The 16,912-nt window shown below is 44.1% G+C and overlaps 1 protein-coding gene across 3 annotated transcripts in view; it reads right to left on the bottom strand.

The window, feature by feature from the left end:
* The window catches only part of Kiaa0232 (KIAA0232 ortholog), a 65,777-nt gene that overhangs the window by 2,868 nt on the left and 45,997 nt on the right, over positions 1-16,912 (bottom strand). For 2 of the 3 annotated variants that reach the window (XM_028758101.1, XM_028758100.1), the window contains exons 4-8: positions 16,506-16,572; positions 15,552-15,633; positions 10,214-13,520; positions 4,925-5,033; positions 1,179-1,276 (exon numbers count right to left, since the gene is read on the bottom strand). In XM_028758101.1, coding sequence (XP_028613934.1) covers positions 1,179-1,276; positions 4,925-5,033; positions 10,214-13,520; positions 15,552-15,633; positions 16,506-16,572 — 3,663 coding nt within the window. The remainder of the gene's footprint in view (positions 1-1,178; positions 1,277-4,924; positions 5,034-10,213; positions 13,521-15,551; positions 15,634-16,505; positions 16,573-16,912) is intronic. The other variant, XM_028758102.1, reaches the window with a different exon arrangement.

Raw genomic sequence — 16,912 nt, 5'->3', positions numbered from 1 at the left:
TATAGGAAGGCTGGCACCTGGAGCCCCAAAGACACTCAATGGCAATGGTAAACCCTTTCACCAGTTAGAGCAACTAACAATATTTCCCAGTGCATCACAGTATCCACCACTAGCATCACCCCATCACAGTCCCTGATTTTGAGCTCAAGGTGGAAACACAGAAAAGCTATGTGAGAGCAAAGCACACGAGGCTTCCAGGCATGGAGAGAGTCTGAATCTCTTCCAAGTTCACAGCATAGTAGCATGGGTCCCTCAGCCAGTCATCGGGGTACGCAGCCCTATGCTCCATCTCCAGATACCTCCACTTTATACACTGCAAATGGATGAGTATGACAAGAATGCTTAGTGCACAGGGGTGTTTTTAGGTCACTGTCTTGCATAATGTCGATAATTGTCAAGGACAAGCTAAAGCAAGGACAAGAAAGGCTGTGGCTGCTGTTTAGGAGTAAAGAAATGGATGGAAAGTGGAAGTGAGATAGACTGACAAGCTGGCAGACACACTGTGGGCAGAGGTGAGAGGAAGGGACAGGTGAAGAGGAGACAGCCGGAGGGTGGAAGGCTATGGGGAGGCCTTATACGTGGACTTGGACATGTTAACACAAACTGGTAAGCCAGTGAGACTAGCACTATATGGTGCTTTGGAAAATTCTTACACAGCTTGAGCTAACACTGATAATTCAGAGAAGAAAATAGGTTTCCTTCAATTCACTGGTCTTAACTTGCCTAAATGGAAGGCTTGAGACTGAGCTAAAAGTAGGTCAAGGTCTTGAATGTGCCTTCACGGTGCTCACAGGCATGTTGCAGAGACAGAAGTGTTTGGGATGGTAGGACTCTCAGAGAGTGCACAGGAGCACAGAAAGGGCAGGGTCTGTCCCACACAGGTTGGAAAAGTACACTGGAAGGAAGGAAGATGCTGTCCCAGGACTAAACAAGAAGCAGGCTTAGTGCAGCATTTTAAACCTCCTGTGCCAGCAGTGTAGTGCCAGCTAGGGAGACATTAGGGGTTGCTCATGAAGGTCTGCCAAATGGTTGGGATTTGGGGATAGGGTGAAGCAGATCCAAAGAAAGGGCCAAGAGGAGAAAGGCAACACCCAGGATCTGGGGACACGGGCCGGGGGTGGGTCACAAGACCCTCAAGTTTGTGACTAGAATGGTAGGGAGGAGGACAGTCCACTTACCCTATTAAAATCTAACAGACGCTCTTCACGACTGGGTGTCTCTTTAGCATCTGGATATTCTTCTATACCATTCTCTCCCTTGGCATTTGTATAACATTCTTAATCATTTTGAATGGAGAAGGGAAAAGAGGGAAAGGGGGAAATTCAATTAAGACAGTTGAAACACACACCCTTGTTTCACCTCACCGAAAAGCTAGGCCCGCCCTCTGGAGGTTTATGTTGTCATTGAAAGCACAGCTGGTCTGGAGTGTATGAGAAAACACAACATTAACTGAAAACTTCAGCCACAAGTATGTAATGAATAATAAAAACCAGGCCAGCATAAGCATATTCTACTATAAAACACTATCTCAACAATTCAACAAATATATACACAGATCTATGATGTAATGGTCCTGGGACACAAGGATAAAGACCAGTGAGACCCATGCTCTCAAGAATGTGTGTCAAGTGGAAGGAGACGGTCAATGCACCACAGATATGCTCATGGAACAGGAGCAGGGGTTCCAGACAGGCAGCCCAATGAGAAAGCAAAGCAGGTCACCAGCTGGCCTGTTCTGACTCAACACCATGCCCACCAGTCTGTAATACCTGTGCACATGGAGGCTCATGGTCCAGTTAGCCAAGGCTCACAGAATGAGAAGGCAATGTAGACTGGAGTTGGAGGACTCTAATCCAGCAGCAGCTTCACCTGTGTTTCATCTATGCACTATATTATTTAGCCACCTAAGGAACTTGGAGAAACCTAGGCCTTAGAAGACTGACCATCAGTCCTTCTGAGAAGCTTCCAGCTGATTCCTGAGCACAGCCCCTGTGCTGAACCTAGTCTTAGTTTAGCCTAGCCTCTTGTCCACTGACCCATTAAGAAGATAGCTGTGATAGAATTGGAGAAGGATCGAGACTCCAACCAAGCTAGTTCAGACCTGGCTCTGACAAGAGCTCAGAAATGCTGATCCCTTAGCATCCCTGCTCGATGGAGTTATACCACACCACAGTTGTCAACAGACATCATGGCTCCTGTGTGCCAGAGTCACAGAAGACAAGGCCAGCCTTAATGAGTGCTAAATACTCCTGGGCACCAAGTATAGACTTTGCTTGCCATGTGGATATTCTTCATAACCTATCAGTCCTGGGCATTACTTGAATAATCCTGGCTTGGAATGACAAAGCCCATAGTAGATGCCAGGCTTTGCTTCTTATTTGTGACATGACGCTCCAAGCCACATACCCAACCTCTTTAAAACAGAAGCAACACCATCATCTTCAAGGAGGTGCTATGTGAGAAGTGCACAGGTATAGCAACATCTTCTATAGCCACCAACCTGGAGCACGGGTTCTGGGCGGCTGGGAGGCCACTGAGCTCTGGTGGAGGGGCCTCATTTCATCCCATTCATTCCATACACACACAGCGGGGCCAGAAGAGAGACTGTGGAAGGGAAGGTGGCTCTTCTCTGCTTCAGAAATGCTATATCCATCTTCATACCTCCATGCAGGGGTTTGGCTACAAATCATAATGAGCTCATCCCACATGTCTTGTTAATGCTCCTAGTGACAGCTACAGTTTGTTGAGCAATCACTGTATGTGGGTTCCAGTTACAGACACCTTGCCTGCTGAAGAGGCATCTTTATTCCTTACAGTCATCCCAATAGGGATGGCTTCCTTTTACAAATACAGTCAACAGAGCATAGAGAAGCTCAGCAGTTATGCAGAGAGGCACTCAGTTCTGGCTCAGCCTTGCTCCCCGACCACAGTCTATGCTGCTCCCAAAAGGGCTCACTCCACACAGCCTGAATAATGCATGCCAATAGCAACTGAGCCTCCAAAGCACAACACAGCCCAAGGGCAAGCCCTGGAGAACACTACCATGCTCTCTGTAGTCTCTACCCTAGCCAGCCTTGTCCCTACCACACGCCTGTACTGTGCTACCTATGCTCTGCCCCACACCACTCCTCTAATCCCAGCTGCTGTGCTGGTCTGTACCCTACCTCCAGCCCCACTGAGAAGACACACATCCAGGACAGGCAGCCACCATGTCTATACATCCCCAGAGCAGCACTGTGATCAGATATATATATATATATATATATATATATATATAGATAGATAGATAGATAGATAGATAGATAGATAGATAGATAGATAGATAGATATAGATATAGATATAGATATATAGATATATATAGATATATATAGAGATATATAGAGATATATAGAGATATATATAGATATAGATATAGATATAGATAGATATAGATATAGATATAGATATAGATATAGATATAGATATAGATAGAGATAGAGATAGAGATAGAGATAGAGATAGATATAGATATAGATATAGATATAGATATAGATATAGATATAGATATAGATATAGATATAGATATAGATAGATACAGATATAGATATACACAGAAGTGCCTAGGGCAGGGTTCTCAGCAGGACACACCCTACCTCCTCACCAGACTCATCAAGGAGATAGTCTTTCGACCTTGGGATGCCAGTGTCCAGAGTAGCACATGTTGATTACTAACTATTTTTAATACTAGAAGCTTCAGGAATGTCTAGTCCTTTCGAGGGAGTGAGTAGCTAGTTATCCTCTTGCATAACCTCCATGTGAGGCAACAGAAAGAATACTTCATACTGTCACTGAGAGGGAACTTCACAGGTATTAAACTCACAGCTGTCATTCAGAAGACTGGCTACCATTCCTTCTCCACTAAGCTTCCCTATACAGTATTTTACATATACGTACAAAAGCATGACATCCATTCACTGGCACCTGCCAATAAAGTGGATATCCAAGATACAGAGCTGAGAGTTGGAACTGGGCTCCTACTACTGTGTGACAAAGTGAACCAAACTGACACAGTGCTTCTAAAAATCATCTCCAAGAAAGTAGCTTCTTTGCTACATGGTGATATACCTATTCCTCTTCTTATTCTTTATGGAGAAGAGCTTCTTAGGCACAGCTATGGGGATTTCTGACTTGTACTGTTAGCTGTACCTGTGTCTTAAACTCATCCAGCTCACAGACAGATCACTAGGAGGTTGGGTCTATACTCCTATGGCCCTGGCATCTTCCTTGGCAAAGCAGAACCACCCTTTTCTCTAGCTCAGTGGTTCTCAGCCTTCCCAATGCTGCCACCCTTTAATACGGTTCCTCATATTGTGGTGACCCCAAACATAAAATGATTTCATTGTACTTCCTAGCTCACAGACTGAGAATTACTGCTCTAGAGCCTCACTCCCTCTTGCTGCTCACACGCAGTTTCAGGGCAGGTGTAACCACTACAAAATCTCCCCATCCTGTTCCCATTACCTAACTCAGCAGCTAAAATTTTGTCTCTGTTGTTGCTACAAGTCTTCCAGCACACACTGACCCAACCCTGCAAACAAGTCCTTCCCACAGACACCCCCCTCAATGCACACCAAACTGGAGCCAGAAGCCAGGTTCTCATACCTGTAGGCTCCTTCCCATCAGCCTTTCTGACTCATCTTTAATGGGCCAGCCAAAGGTCCATACCATTTATGCTTCTAATGAATTTCTAAACCCTTCCACCAGGCTATAGTTAGGTTTAAGAGCAGGGTCCAGTTTGCAGTCACCTAGGTGACCCTAGGGTCTAACACAGCGCTGGCCACAGGAATGTTTTTGGCGTTTCCTGGACTGTGTCCACATCCAAAGAACCTGCTGCTCTTAGAGAATTAGACATCTAAACAAAATAAAGATGCCCAGGCTCCTTACCTTCACACTCTGTTGTGGGGAAGAGGGGAGAGTACAAAGCTTTTTCCCACCAGCTCTGCTTTTCTTGATTTCTTGTTATTTCTTGCACATCAGTGTTCAGTACAGGAAACTGTTTAGATGAAGTCAAACACAGAGCATGTTTATAAACCTTCAGGACAAACAGACAATTTTAAGAATTACTGAAACACTACATACCTAGTGCCTTTAGGTTGGTGAGTTTAAAAACAAATCTATTTAAAGTTTTTTATTGTTCAGGATAAGGCAAAGGAAAAAGGCCTTACTCTTAAAAAAATGGAAATGTTCTTAAGAAGTACTTCAACTCCAAATGGAACAAAAATCTCTTACAAGGCCTAAAACAGCAGACAAGAAATTCTCCTAGACTACTGAAGTGCAACAGGTGACCTCAGGCTTAAGTCTGAGGTGCAGTGGAGAGACAGGTTCCACCCTTCCAAGTAGAATGTTTAAGGCTGCTCAGACCCTGCTCTTCCTCCTAGACAGTGAGAACAGGTTACCAGAAGCTGTCACTGGTGATCAACAAGGTCCTTGGAGTGGTGGTCATGAACCTCACAGGCAACTTTTGTTGACAAATGTATCCTGGTATGCTGGTGGTGGCCTCCTCCTTCACTGGGCCTGAAACGCCTGCCACCAGCTCCCCAGGGTAAAGCCTGGGCTCTCCATCTCTGTACTTCCTGAGTCCTTATGCTGTGCTCTTGCCAGAAAGCCTGTCAACTGTGTACAATTCCATGACACCATTTGTTCAAGTTCAAAATCCAAACTGTTTCAAGAGCAAACAACCATTTATTTTCTAAAGGGGATTTGTTGTGGTTTGAACTATAAATTATTTTATGGGTCTAAAACTCCATTATCTGTAAGTTTTTAAGAATTACATGGGGATATATTGGGAATTAAATGGGATATATATTTTAAACCTTTATTTTTATTTAATATGTCTTTTCAGGAATAGTTCCAGATTTAGAACTGAGAGAAAATTGTTCTGTCTGCCCAGAGTAGTCAATTAACCTTTCTTATCCTGTATGGTCTACTGTAACAACACAAGTACTTCCCAAGGGCCTCTGAAGGCTGAGCCAAATGCAAATGAAGCCAGCGATGTACAAGGTCTGCAGTAAAAGTGGGTACCAGGACCTGATACCAATTTGCAACATGTGAAGGCCTTCTGTACTCTGGGATATGAGCTGGTACTACTTAGGGCAGCAAGGGAGAGGGGTCAGAGATATCTCTATTACCACATATTACTTCTGAAGAGACAGGAGGCAGCAGGTTGCTGAGTTCTTATCTGTGCTACTTAGTATTTTCTAATCCCCTTGTGAAATGAAAGAGACACAGAGTCAATCAAGGACAGGTGTGCTGAGGGAAACAGGTTTGACCAGTCAAAACACCACCCGGGAGCCAGGTACACACCAGATGTGGCCAGATGGGAGAGCCCTGGAAGCTTAAGGACAAGACTGTTACTGGCATCTCTAGGCACAGCCCTTTGTCTACAAACTACAGGGTCTGACTCCCAGGATGCCTCTGATTTCAGAGCACATCAAGTCCACTCTTCACCCTGCTGTGGCTCTTGCCTGAGTCTGCATTATTTGAGGAGTCTTTTCCGAGTCCCCCGTTTGGGTGCCAATTTCTACAGCTAAGACTTACTATCTTCTCCTTCATATTACAGCAACCATCCATATTCTACAAGCACGCACCATTTCATGACACCTCTCCACTCAGTTATTCCTAGCTTTTGGGGAGCACAGCAAACTCCACAACAGTTCACTCATCTGAGGCTATTCAATGTTTTAACTCAATGAATATAAAGAATACTGAGAAGGAGAGGCAGGAGGATCACAAGCTCAATGTTACCCCTTAGTTACACAGTGAGTTCAAGGCCAGCCTGAGATGGAGCCAGGGGATGGGACACAACAGAAGAACAGAAAGAACTGGGAAAAGGCAGAACAGAGCTGTACCACCCACAGAAGCTGCTCCTACTCAGGTACATACTCAAAGGGAGCTCCGGGAGAAAGCCTGCCTGGCTCCTTAACAGAGCAAGCTGCTTCCAGCACTTTCCATTCACCCAGTCTCTCATCCAGTGCTCTGCCTTTCTTCAAATGATGCTTATATCCTCACCCAGAATTAACCTAGCATGTTTGCTGTTAGCCCCAAGCCTGCAGGAAAACTCCACACAGTCTCATAGCTGGTGATTCCAGCACCTGCAACAGCACTGGGTAGAGGACACTCCATACATGCAATGACCAGGACAATGAAAAGGGAGGGGAAGGCACAGACTACATCCAAAAAGACTGACCACAGATGTTTTTAGCAATTTTTGGAAGTTCTTCAGAAGCTGGCAGTCAAGGGATAAAGACTCCATAGTTCACCTTCCCACTAAATAGTCTACTTCTGCTGAAAAGGAAGGTGCTGAGGTTTCCTTTCATTGGGGTCCAGTGCCCCTTTCCTACCAGTCTTTCTTCATTAGGTCATTCTTCATCATTGGGTCACAAATGGCAGGGAAAGTGTTCTGTAGACCTCTCTTACTGTAGATAAGAGGCACAGAGCCAGGAGAGTGCTGTCTGATCCTCACTGTGGGACAGGGTCAGTCTCTTTTTGAACATTCCTAGCTGTCAGGTGAGGAAATCAGTCTCTGTGGCTGTCTGGTAGGACAATACTGACAAACCGGTACAGAAGGATGTGTGCCACAAGCCAGAATGATCTTTGCTGCCACTCCAACCTCCAGAGTTGCTGACCTTCACAGTGTAATACTCCTGGGATAAAATGAGCTTATCTCTTGAACAGGACTGTAAAGTCCTTAAAGATAGGGACTAAGAATCTGGCTTTCTAGATTCAAACAGCTTGGCATTAGCAGGCAATTAAAAGCCCAAGAGAAGAGGACACCCATGCCATTATTTCCATGCAAAAGAGACATATGGGGTGTGCTCTCTGTGCTAGTTTTTGCCTTTAGCTATAACTGGATGAGCTGTTTTCAGTACCCAACCAACACACCTCTGCAGCTCAGGTTCTCTACCTGCCTTCTCCTCGAATGGCCTGCCTCCTTCTGCCCCTATGTGTCCAGGTGTGTTCAATACACCTGCAGTGTCCACACCCTGGGATTAGACTGGTGAGGTTCCCACAGGCTCCAGGGCTTATTTGAACTGCTCCACCTATCACATCACCCACAATGACACTGGCCCTCATGTCCTAAAAGATAAGGAACCTGTCAAGTAAACTGTGATGAAACCTTACAGGGAATAGTATATGAGAAATAAAAGGCAAGGGTGATTACAATAAGGGCCATTTCAGGTAAAAGGGAAATATACTATGTAGAGAATACTTTTAGAGGGGCTTACCACACCTAGTACTAGCGAGGGCTAGTGGGAGTAGCCATCACTGTGAGTATGCCCTCCTGTAACTTTATATAAACAGCCCATTTTAGATGAGATATGAGATTCACAAACTCGGCTTCTTGCCTAGACTGAACCTCTTATAGACAAGGAAGACACCCCATGCATTAAGGTGACAGGCACATAACAGGCATCCAAACGTCTGCTCAATTTGACTCAACTTTTAAGTAAACCCTATTCCTTCCAAGGTCCTAAATGCTAATTCTAAGGAAAATCCTCTTTTCATTCTCTTGCGCTGAACCAGAAGGCCTTTGCCTAAGTGGAGCCAGTCTTAGGAACTCCTCATAACTGTCCTGGGAATTACAATGGGTAGACAGACACAGGTCCTAGCCTCAGTCTCATCCCAAACTGTTCCTTCAAGCCACTCTCAACTCTGTTCCTCAAGCCAGCCTATGAAGTGAGCTCCAACCTGCAGTGATACTGACAACATGATAGCACCCATACTCTCAAGATGTCCCCACAAGTCTGCAGCAAGCTAGACCTCTCAAAAAAAAAAAAAAAAATCCCAAATCTGAGAACACATAAATACATCAACATACTAGAAAGCGAAGGAATATGGTAGTAGTAGGTAGAATCTTGCTTCTTTCCTCATTTTCTTTCTTCCCAATCTGGAACCAGGTGAAATACAAAGTACATAAAGGAACATTTAAGGAGGAAAATGGGGGCAACACAACAACACATAAAGGCTAACAACATTGCTGGGTTTTCCTTAACAGTTCAGATTTCATGGATTCAACGGGGTTAAACTTGGCCTGTTATAGACCAAGGAGCATGCCAACTAGAGCAGCACTCCTCAAGTTCCCAAGGCTTTTGCAACCATCCAAAGGCAAGCAGTCGTACTTCTAGGCGCTCTGCCTCCAGTGAGTCAGTGCACAATGCCCAGCTATAGAAGCCAATAGCCACATACCACCCTCCTCCCCAAAAGAAAAAAGCAAAAGGCAAAAAAATCATGAGACAGAAAATGCAATTACAAAAAGAGGCTGAGAGTGCAGGTAAATTAAGAAAAGGGAGAATTAATTCTGATATGAAGTGGGATGAGGACTGAACAGGATTTAGGGAGGTATCGTGAAGGAGGTAGATCTGAGGGCCTCACAGAATGGGTGGGAGCCAGTAAGCAGGGCAGATGAGAGGAAGGACAACACATATCCATCTGCATCAGGTGGTTATGACTTGAGACTGTCTCCAACACTGTTTAACAACCTGCTTCTGGAAAAAAGCCAGGCACTGCTATGTCAACTAATCATCAAATACAGTGGGCAGGCAGCTCTACTTTTTTCTATGGAACAGCTTATTGCTGTGTCCGTTCTGGTACCGTTCAGTCAATTTCACTTCAAGGGACTTCCTAGAAAGACACTCAAGGGAAATGATGACTCCATTAACAAAACTGCTGACACTAACATCACCTAGCAGTTCCACACAAAACTCCCCACCCAGAGCCCCTTCTCACTGAGCACCAAGAGGACATTTCCTTTCACTTGGTCCCTTCATACATGAACCACAACACACTTCAGAGAACGGTGTCCAGATTTAAAACATTTTACATGGGATACACAACTATAATAAAACTGATCACCATCCTCCGCTCACAGCGACCTTCTGGCCCCAACTTTGAAAGATAAATGTTTACACACAGGCTTATGCTTTATTCACACTGCACGCATGTTACATAAGACTTCACACCCCTCGAGTTAGTGTGTCTTTTTCCATGCAGTCAATTATCTACTGCTAATCTATAAATAGCAAATCCATTTTAAGTCCTTAAATGTAAACTAAGAACTTTAAGTTCTAAAATTTTTTAATTAATTTCCCAGTAATTCAGCCCCACTTTTCTTGTCTGATAAGGCTGCCTTTTGTTAGTGTCTGATTGAATCCCTTATTCAATACTGATACATACCTCTTCCAGTTGTCCTGAAGAAACTGGATTATCTTCACAAGCAGGGAACTGACAACCTGCTTTGCAACTGCAAAAATCATTCATTTCCTCTTCACATTGTGTCATTATCTTACAGTTTGCTGCTGAGCTTTCTAAATTTATTTCCAGAGATTCATTAAAGTTACATTCTAAACACTGACTCTGTTTTCCTACTGGCAGAATCCCAGCTGCCTCCTCCTGGGAATCCAGTGATGTCTGAGCACTTTTCTCCATTCCAGATTTTTTTAACCTGGGCAGGAACTTCCCAGACTCCAGCTCTAACTTTCCATAGTAGTGACCTTCTTTCTCTGCATCTTCTTCTAAAGGCTTGAGATCTGCTTGTGGGTCTTCAAATACATCAACTTGAGAAGGAATGGGAATATTTGCTTCATCTTTTTCAGATTCGAATTCTGACTCACTTCCTCCTCCAGGGGATAGCTCAGATGCAGAAATTGGGCGAAAGTGAGTCCGGGGAGAGATTCGAATAGCCCTGTACTGTGTCCTGTCGACACCACATATTCTGGGGTGAAAAACCTCACTGTCTGAATCAGAGCAGAGGATTGATTTCGGCTTGAAACTGGGGCTAAAAGATGCAATTCCTTCTGGTTCAAATGAGCACTCTACGTGGAGAACTTGTGAGAAGGGGTTGCTTAGGTCAAAGGAAGAGAATGAGTATTCAAGCCCAGGATCTTCAACTTGAAAGTTACTGCAGGCTCCTAGCAAGTCTTCATGGAAGATAAAAGAAAACCCCTTGTTTAATCCATTTTCCCCGCTCTTCGGCATGTCATTCTGTTCAAATGACACGAAGGGCTTCCAGAGCTGCCTGTGACCAGGAGCAAAGCTGTTACCAGGGGTCATAAAGACATCTGTACCAGCGATCGTCACCACATCAGAGGCTGCACACTGTAGCAAGCTCCCTTTTGTGTGACCAGGTGGTACAACTGCCCACTCCCCATCACTGTTGAATGTTTTGAGCTCTCCATAAACTCCTCCAAGAATGAATGTGTTCTCTTTATCTTGGGCCACATCCCAAGGTTTAGAAGGTGTAGTATAATCACCACCATCTACCTTGGACAGCTCCCTAGAAACAAAAGCTCTTTTCTCCACGTTCTCCTTTTGTCCCTCCCAGAGATGATACTCTGATCTCTGCACAGCCCTACTAGGCTCTTGAAGGGCTTCCATCTTAGCCTCAGTGTCCAAACAGCAGCAGTAGTTATTTACATCTGTGGAAAACAACTCCTCCCCAGTTCTCTCTGTTTCTACTGCAGCCACAGAACTCCTATCTACCATCTTTGTCCAAATGTCTTTAATAACCCCTGAGCTGTAGCCATCTCCATGTGGACTGCTTTCACTACATGCTTGTGTAGTTTCAAAGTTCTTGCTTTCTGCCTTTTGTTCTAGCTGAATACCACATACAGATTCTAGCTTAGATCTTTTTTTGAAAACTAATGTAGGAATTTCTCCTAAAGTTCTACTGTTTTGCTGGCGAGTTTCATCCTGCAAAAAATCTAGAAGTTCTTCATCTACAAAATCTGACGAGACTCTGGGAACCACATAATTAATATCGTCCGCAGTAAACTGTGTTGACTCTTCAAACTGAATGTTTAGCGTCTCGTTGTCCGAGCGTGCTTCTTCTGAATGGGACCACGGACTACAAGTTCTTGTTGAAAGATTAGAACAGTGTTCATTTTCTTCAAAGGCACTATTTTTGGTCCATATTAGCAATCTAGACTGTGTTTTCCCCAGCATATTAGTACTAGAATCTGTATGTTCACTTCCCAAGTTGAGGGTTTCAAAAGAAAACGGTAAAACAGAATTACTGCATTGCACTTCAAATACTGAAAAACAAGAGTTTATACCAGATCCTTCATTAATATTGGAAAAGGGTTCTTGATTGCCAGCAAGCATGTGTGAACTGAGTATCGTGCTGTCCAAGATAGGAGAGAGTCTAACTGGAGAGTCTCCTCCAAAACTCTCTCCATCAGCATCACCAGAACTAGATGAACAACACTCCCAAAACTGAGCCAGATTGCCAAGGTCTTGCAAGAAGAAGCCCTCAGCACCCACAGAGCTGGTAGAATCTGTCCATATTGCACGTTCCCCTTGCAACTCCATACCATCTAACACTATGCAACATTCTGCCTCAAAATCTGTATTCTCCTTGCTTTTTTGTCGAATCATATTCAAAATCCGACTTTCTCCTTGCATTGTTTCTGAGGCACCAGGATCCAACATGGATTGATCAATATCCACTTCATAGAAGTGTGTTAGTTCTGATAGATGAATATCATCCAGATATTTATTGTCCTCTGGTAGAGAACATAATGAGGTCCCAGCGAGGTCAATATCCTCGTTTATAACTGCAGGCATTTCTACAAAATGACCATCAATGAAAGTACCTGCTGCGAGGTATGTTCTATGGATATTACTGTTGTTGATACACAGACCACGCACAGAGTCAGACAAGTCTTCCACGGCCTCTGCTGTCAGAGCACTTGTATCTTCCCTGTTTCGGTATGTGGTTTCTAGTTTGCTTTTTCTACTCAAAGGAACAAAATACTCAGCAATGGGCTCTGTGTACCACAGTGGCTCTTCCTTGTACTCTTTGTTGTTTCTGCTCTCCACATACAGGTCTTTCACTGCAGTGTTCCCAGAGTCACTCCTTCCTGTCTCCTTTGCTGGTCTTTTACCCCGCTTGCACAGCTGCCTGATGGACCCATTGCTGCTGCTGCTGCTGCTGCTGCTGCTGCTGCTGCCTCCGCTGCCTGCATGGACTCCTCTCTCTGACTTCCCACAATGCTTCAGGGACTGCCTGCTTTGCCCATTCCGCCCCTTTTTGTTTCGAATTTCTCGTGCCTTGTGTCTGACCTTAACATACTTCATGGATGCTTTTAATTCTCCCTGATTACCACTTGAACTTGAGCCTGCTTCACTAGAGCCGGATGACCATGAGCGAGGGCGAATCTTCCCTTCAGGTTTGTGTCGGATCTGCTTTTTGTACAAGGCAGGCTTTTCTTCAATGGTGCTGTTGCTCAACTTGTTCTCCTCGTGTCTGCTCCTGCTTTGGGCTTTCTCATGCTTGGGGATTGAGGCGGCACTGCTTCTTTCTCTGATGGCTTCACTCTCACTATTGCAGTCCTTTGGAGAAGATGTATCTGTGCTTGCTGGTGGGGCTGTGGATGATGAAGAGGAGCTAGAGTAAGAACAGGGTTTGGACTTGTTCCACACGGTCATGATCTCTTGCAGGCAAACAGGTTTCTCAGAAAGTGGTGGAAATGCTTCATAGTACCTGCAAAACAGAGGAAGAGTTCAAAAGCAAGCCACATTTTACAGTCACCACCTACACAAAGACAGCGACGCCAACCTGAGAGGCAGCACTTCAGCTCGCTGGTGTCAGCATTCACACCATTAAGAAAGCGATTAATTTGAAAATGAATTACCAAACAGTAAACTGTGCTGTGCATTAAAATTAGACCCACACACCAAGCACTTCAGCACTGCTTGGACTGTGAGAGGCACTATGCAAATACTATGAAAATACGTAAGATTTGTCATCAAGCTTCAACTTTACCTAGGAAGAAATGACAAAAACAATGTAACAGGAAGAATGTACTGGGCTAATAGGAAATGTCTGAACTTGAATCTCATCATCTTGGTCACATACAATGCTTGTGACATTAAGCTTACTATTTGATATTTTCGCCCTTTTCCTCCCTCTAAAACAGTGAGCACATAAGAACCTCCCAGTTGTGAACAGTGGGAATGAGTGGTCCTGAAGGCTGCTCAGCGGCTGACTCAGGAACACAGCTCTGACCATCTCCCCAAGTCTGAGCCTTCTCTGTGCTTACTTTCTAGGTACCCTTAGGCCGTTCCATAACCTTGCAGTGGCTCCAAGCAGGAGTAAGAAGAGTCCACCTCACAAGCAGGAGTAAAGGACAAAAAATGAGTCAGGCCATCACCCATTCCATGTCCTCGTTCCTGCTTTGTTATCAGGGCAACAGCATGGAGCTTAGCATTTATGCAGGTGCTCAGGAATGGGAGGGGGTAGGGATCATTATATTCAATTGGTCCTAAGTGAGGATGCTGGTGCAATCAGAGACAGGGATCACAGTTGGTGTAGTGAACACTGTGAGGGGTGAGACCTACACACATGCTATGCTCCAGGATGGAAGCCTGATTGGACCATAATCCCCTAAACATGCTTAGAAGACCAGAGAAAGAGACTTGCTAGAAAAAAAAATAGCAATTTGAGAGCAGAATAGAACTCCAAAGGATATCTAAAGCCATACTGCCTCTTGAGGGTATGCTTGTCCAGACACAACATTAAGGCCACACACTAAGAGGCAAAGGCTATTTTCCAAAGGTGTTGAATGTGTCTATCTATATTAAGGCTGTAGAGTACAAATTATTAAAAGCTTTGTAGATAATTTTCTCTTTAAAAATTAATTTTATTTGTGTGTGTGTGTGTGTGTGTGTGTGTGTGTGTGCACGAGATTAGCCAAGAAGGCCAGAAGAAATGAATTCCCTGGAGCTGGAGTGATAAGTGGTTATGAGCCACTTGACACGGGTGCTAGAAACTGAACTCAGGTTCCCTGGAAGAGTAGCAAGTTCTCTTAACTGCTGAATCATCTCTCTAATCCCATACATAATTTTCAACATCCTAGAAGTCCTATTAGAAGTCTAAGAAGAAAGAGATGAAATTAATTCTAATAACTTATTAGAATTATATTATCACTTCCACATGTAATTAATATTAAACTGATCAATGTGCTGTTTTGTACTTTTTAACTCTGTTCCTAATCTCCGAGAATGTCACTTACAATATAACCAAATGAATGCAATTTTTTTCTTGATTAGAGATTCAGAAGATTAAAATAAAATGTATAGCAAGGAAGTCTGTTTATAGTAGAGATGATTTTAATATTAATCACTCACAACAGATGAACCAAAGACACAGGGAACAAGTCTGGTCAGGTCCTCTGAGGGGTACTGTAAATCAGTTCTCACATCTGTGTACAGGATGATCATGGCCTCTCACAGCTGTCTCACAGACTCTGTGTCAGCTCCAAACATGCTGCAAGTGCTGTAGTAAACAGCAGCCGTCCTGCTTCCTTCACATCACACACTGACTGCAGACACACTAGGACAATTAGACCCTTCCACTCGCTTTTACACTCTCACTACGAATGAAGCACCCAAGTATTCATGTGTTTTCTGAACTAAGAAACCATACAGATGATAGAAATGGAAACCATGTGGCTGGTGGTAACGAGACTGATTTTAACAATAATTACTTCAGACTGAGTATAATTTTACATACATTTCCACTTGATCCTTTGCTGTAGGGGACAATTCTGCCTCTGGAGAAGGAGAACCCTCTAACTTTTTGTGAATCTTCTCTTCTGTTATAAGACAAAAATTCAGAAAAAGTTAACGTATATCCAGTTAATAAACACTGAACTTTAAAACATTTGTCAAGTAATTTTCATCAGATGACACAGGCTTTTGTGACTTACAGAGAGAACTCCATGCAGGGGTGTGTCTTTCCTAAGCACTGACCTACTGAGTGTGCAGACAGCCCTCTCTGGCTAACCTACATATTCACCAGGTGCAGGCTGAGTGAGAGTCCTCTATCTCATCACGACTCGACACTGTGGAGGGTCTCAGCTGAGAGCCTGATGTTCCCTGTGCACTTATTAATTAGACCAGAAGGAGTGAACATCTACTCAGACTCCAAAAATATTTTCTCACAAAATTCTGACTCATGGACTTTTTATTGACTCATTTTGATTAATACTAATCTGCTAATCTGTAAAGAAAACTCCTCATTACAGTCAGATCTGTGACATAACATGTAGGTAAGCACATTCTGTGCTTTAGCACCAACAGAAACAAAGGGCATCCACTAAACTTGGCCCAGGATACTGCCTTAAATTAAAAATAAGGGTGGCCCTTAACAGAAGGCTTCAATAGTGTATGCTGCACAATGACCTTGACAAGGAGAGGAACAGGGTTTAGAGTTCCTGAGTTCCTGCAGAGCACTTAGGAACCTGACTGAAAACGCCTGGCAAGTTGGTCTACCCAAAAAACTGGAGTGAAGCCTGAGAAGATACCGTGGATTACAGGCCTCCTCTGGAGCAGGAATTTCCCATGTGGCCACTAAGGACTTCACTGAAGCCTCTTGCAGAGCTGAGGGTGATGAGGAATACTGGCTTGGTGACATAGTCCACACTGAGAAGGACCCTGCAGGGCTCTGGCTGCCCAGCATGCTCACCTTGCTCGCTCTGTAGGTCTTTCAGTCTGCAGCAGAGCTCCTCTACTAAAGTCTCGATCCCAGAGCTCTGTGTGAGACAGAAGACGGTCAGCTTACCACCAGGTGCAGGAGACAGGCACCTTGTTACTACTGAAGACCACAAGTCGTCCAGGTTCCAAAAGGAATACATTTCCAATTCTTAAATAAATCCCAGAGTTTAAAAAACAGTCAAAGCCAGGTAGTGGTGGCACTTGCCTTTAATCCCAGCACTTGGGAGGCAGAGGCAGGTGGATTTCTGAGTTCGAGGCCAGCCTGGTCTACAGAGTGAGTTCCAGGACAGCCAGGGCTACACAGAGAAACCCTGTCTCGAACGACCGAAAGAAAGAAAGAAAGAAAGAAAGAAAGAAAGAAAGAAAGAAAGAAAGAAA

The sequence above is a fragment of the Grammomys surdaster genome, unplaced genomic scaffold, assembly GCF_004785775.1.
Source record: "Grammomys surdaster isolate TR1022 unplaced genomic scaffold, NIH_TR_1.0 126187, whole genome shotgun sequence".
Lineage (NCBI taxonomy): Eukaryota > Metazoa > Chordata > Mammalia > Rodentia > Muridae > Grammomys > Grammomys surdaster.
Note: the sequence above shows the minus strand (reverse complement) of the source record. Positions and strands in the feature narration are given on the sequence as shown.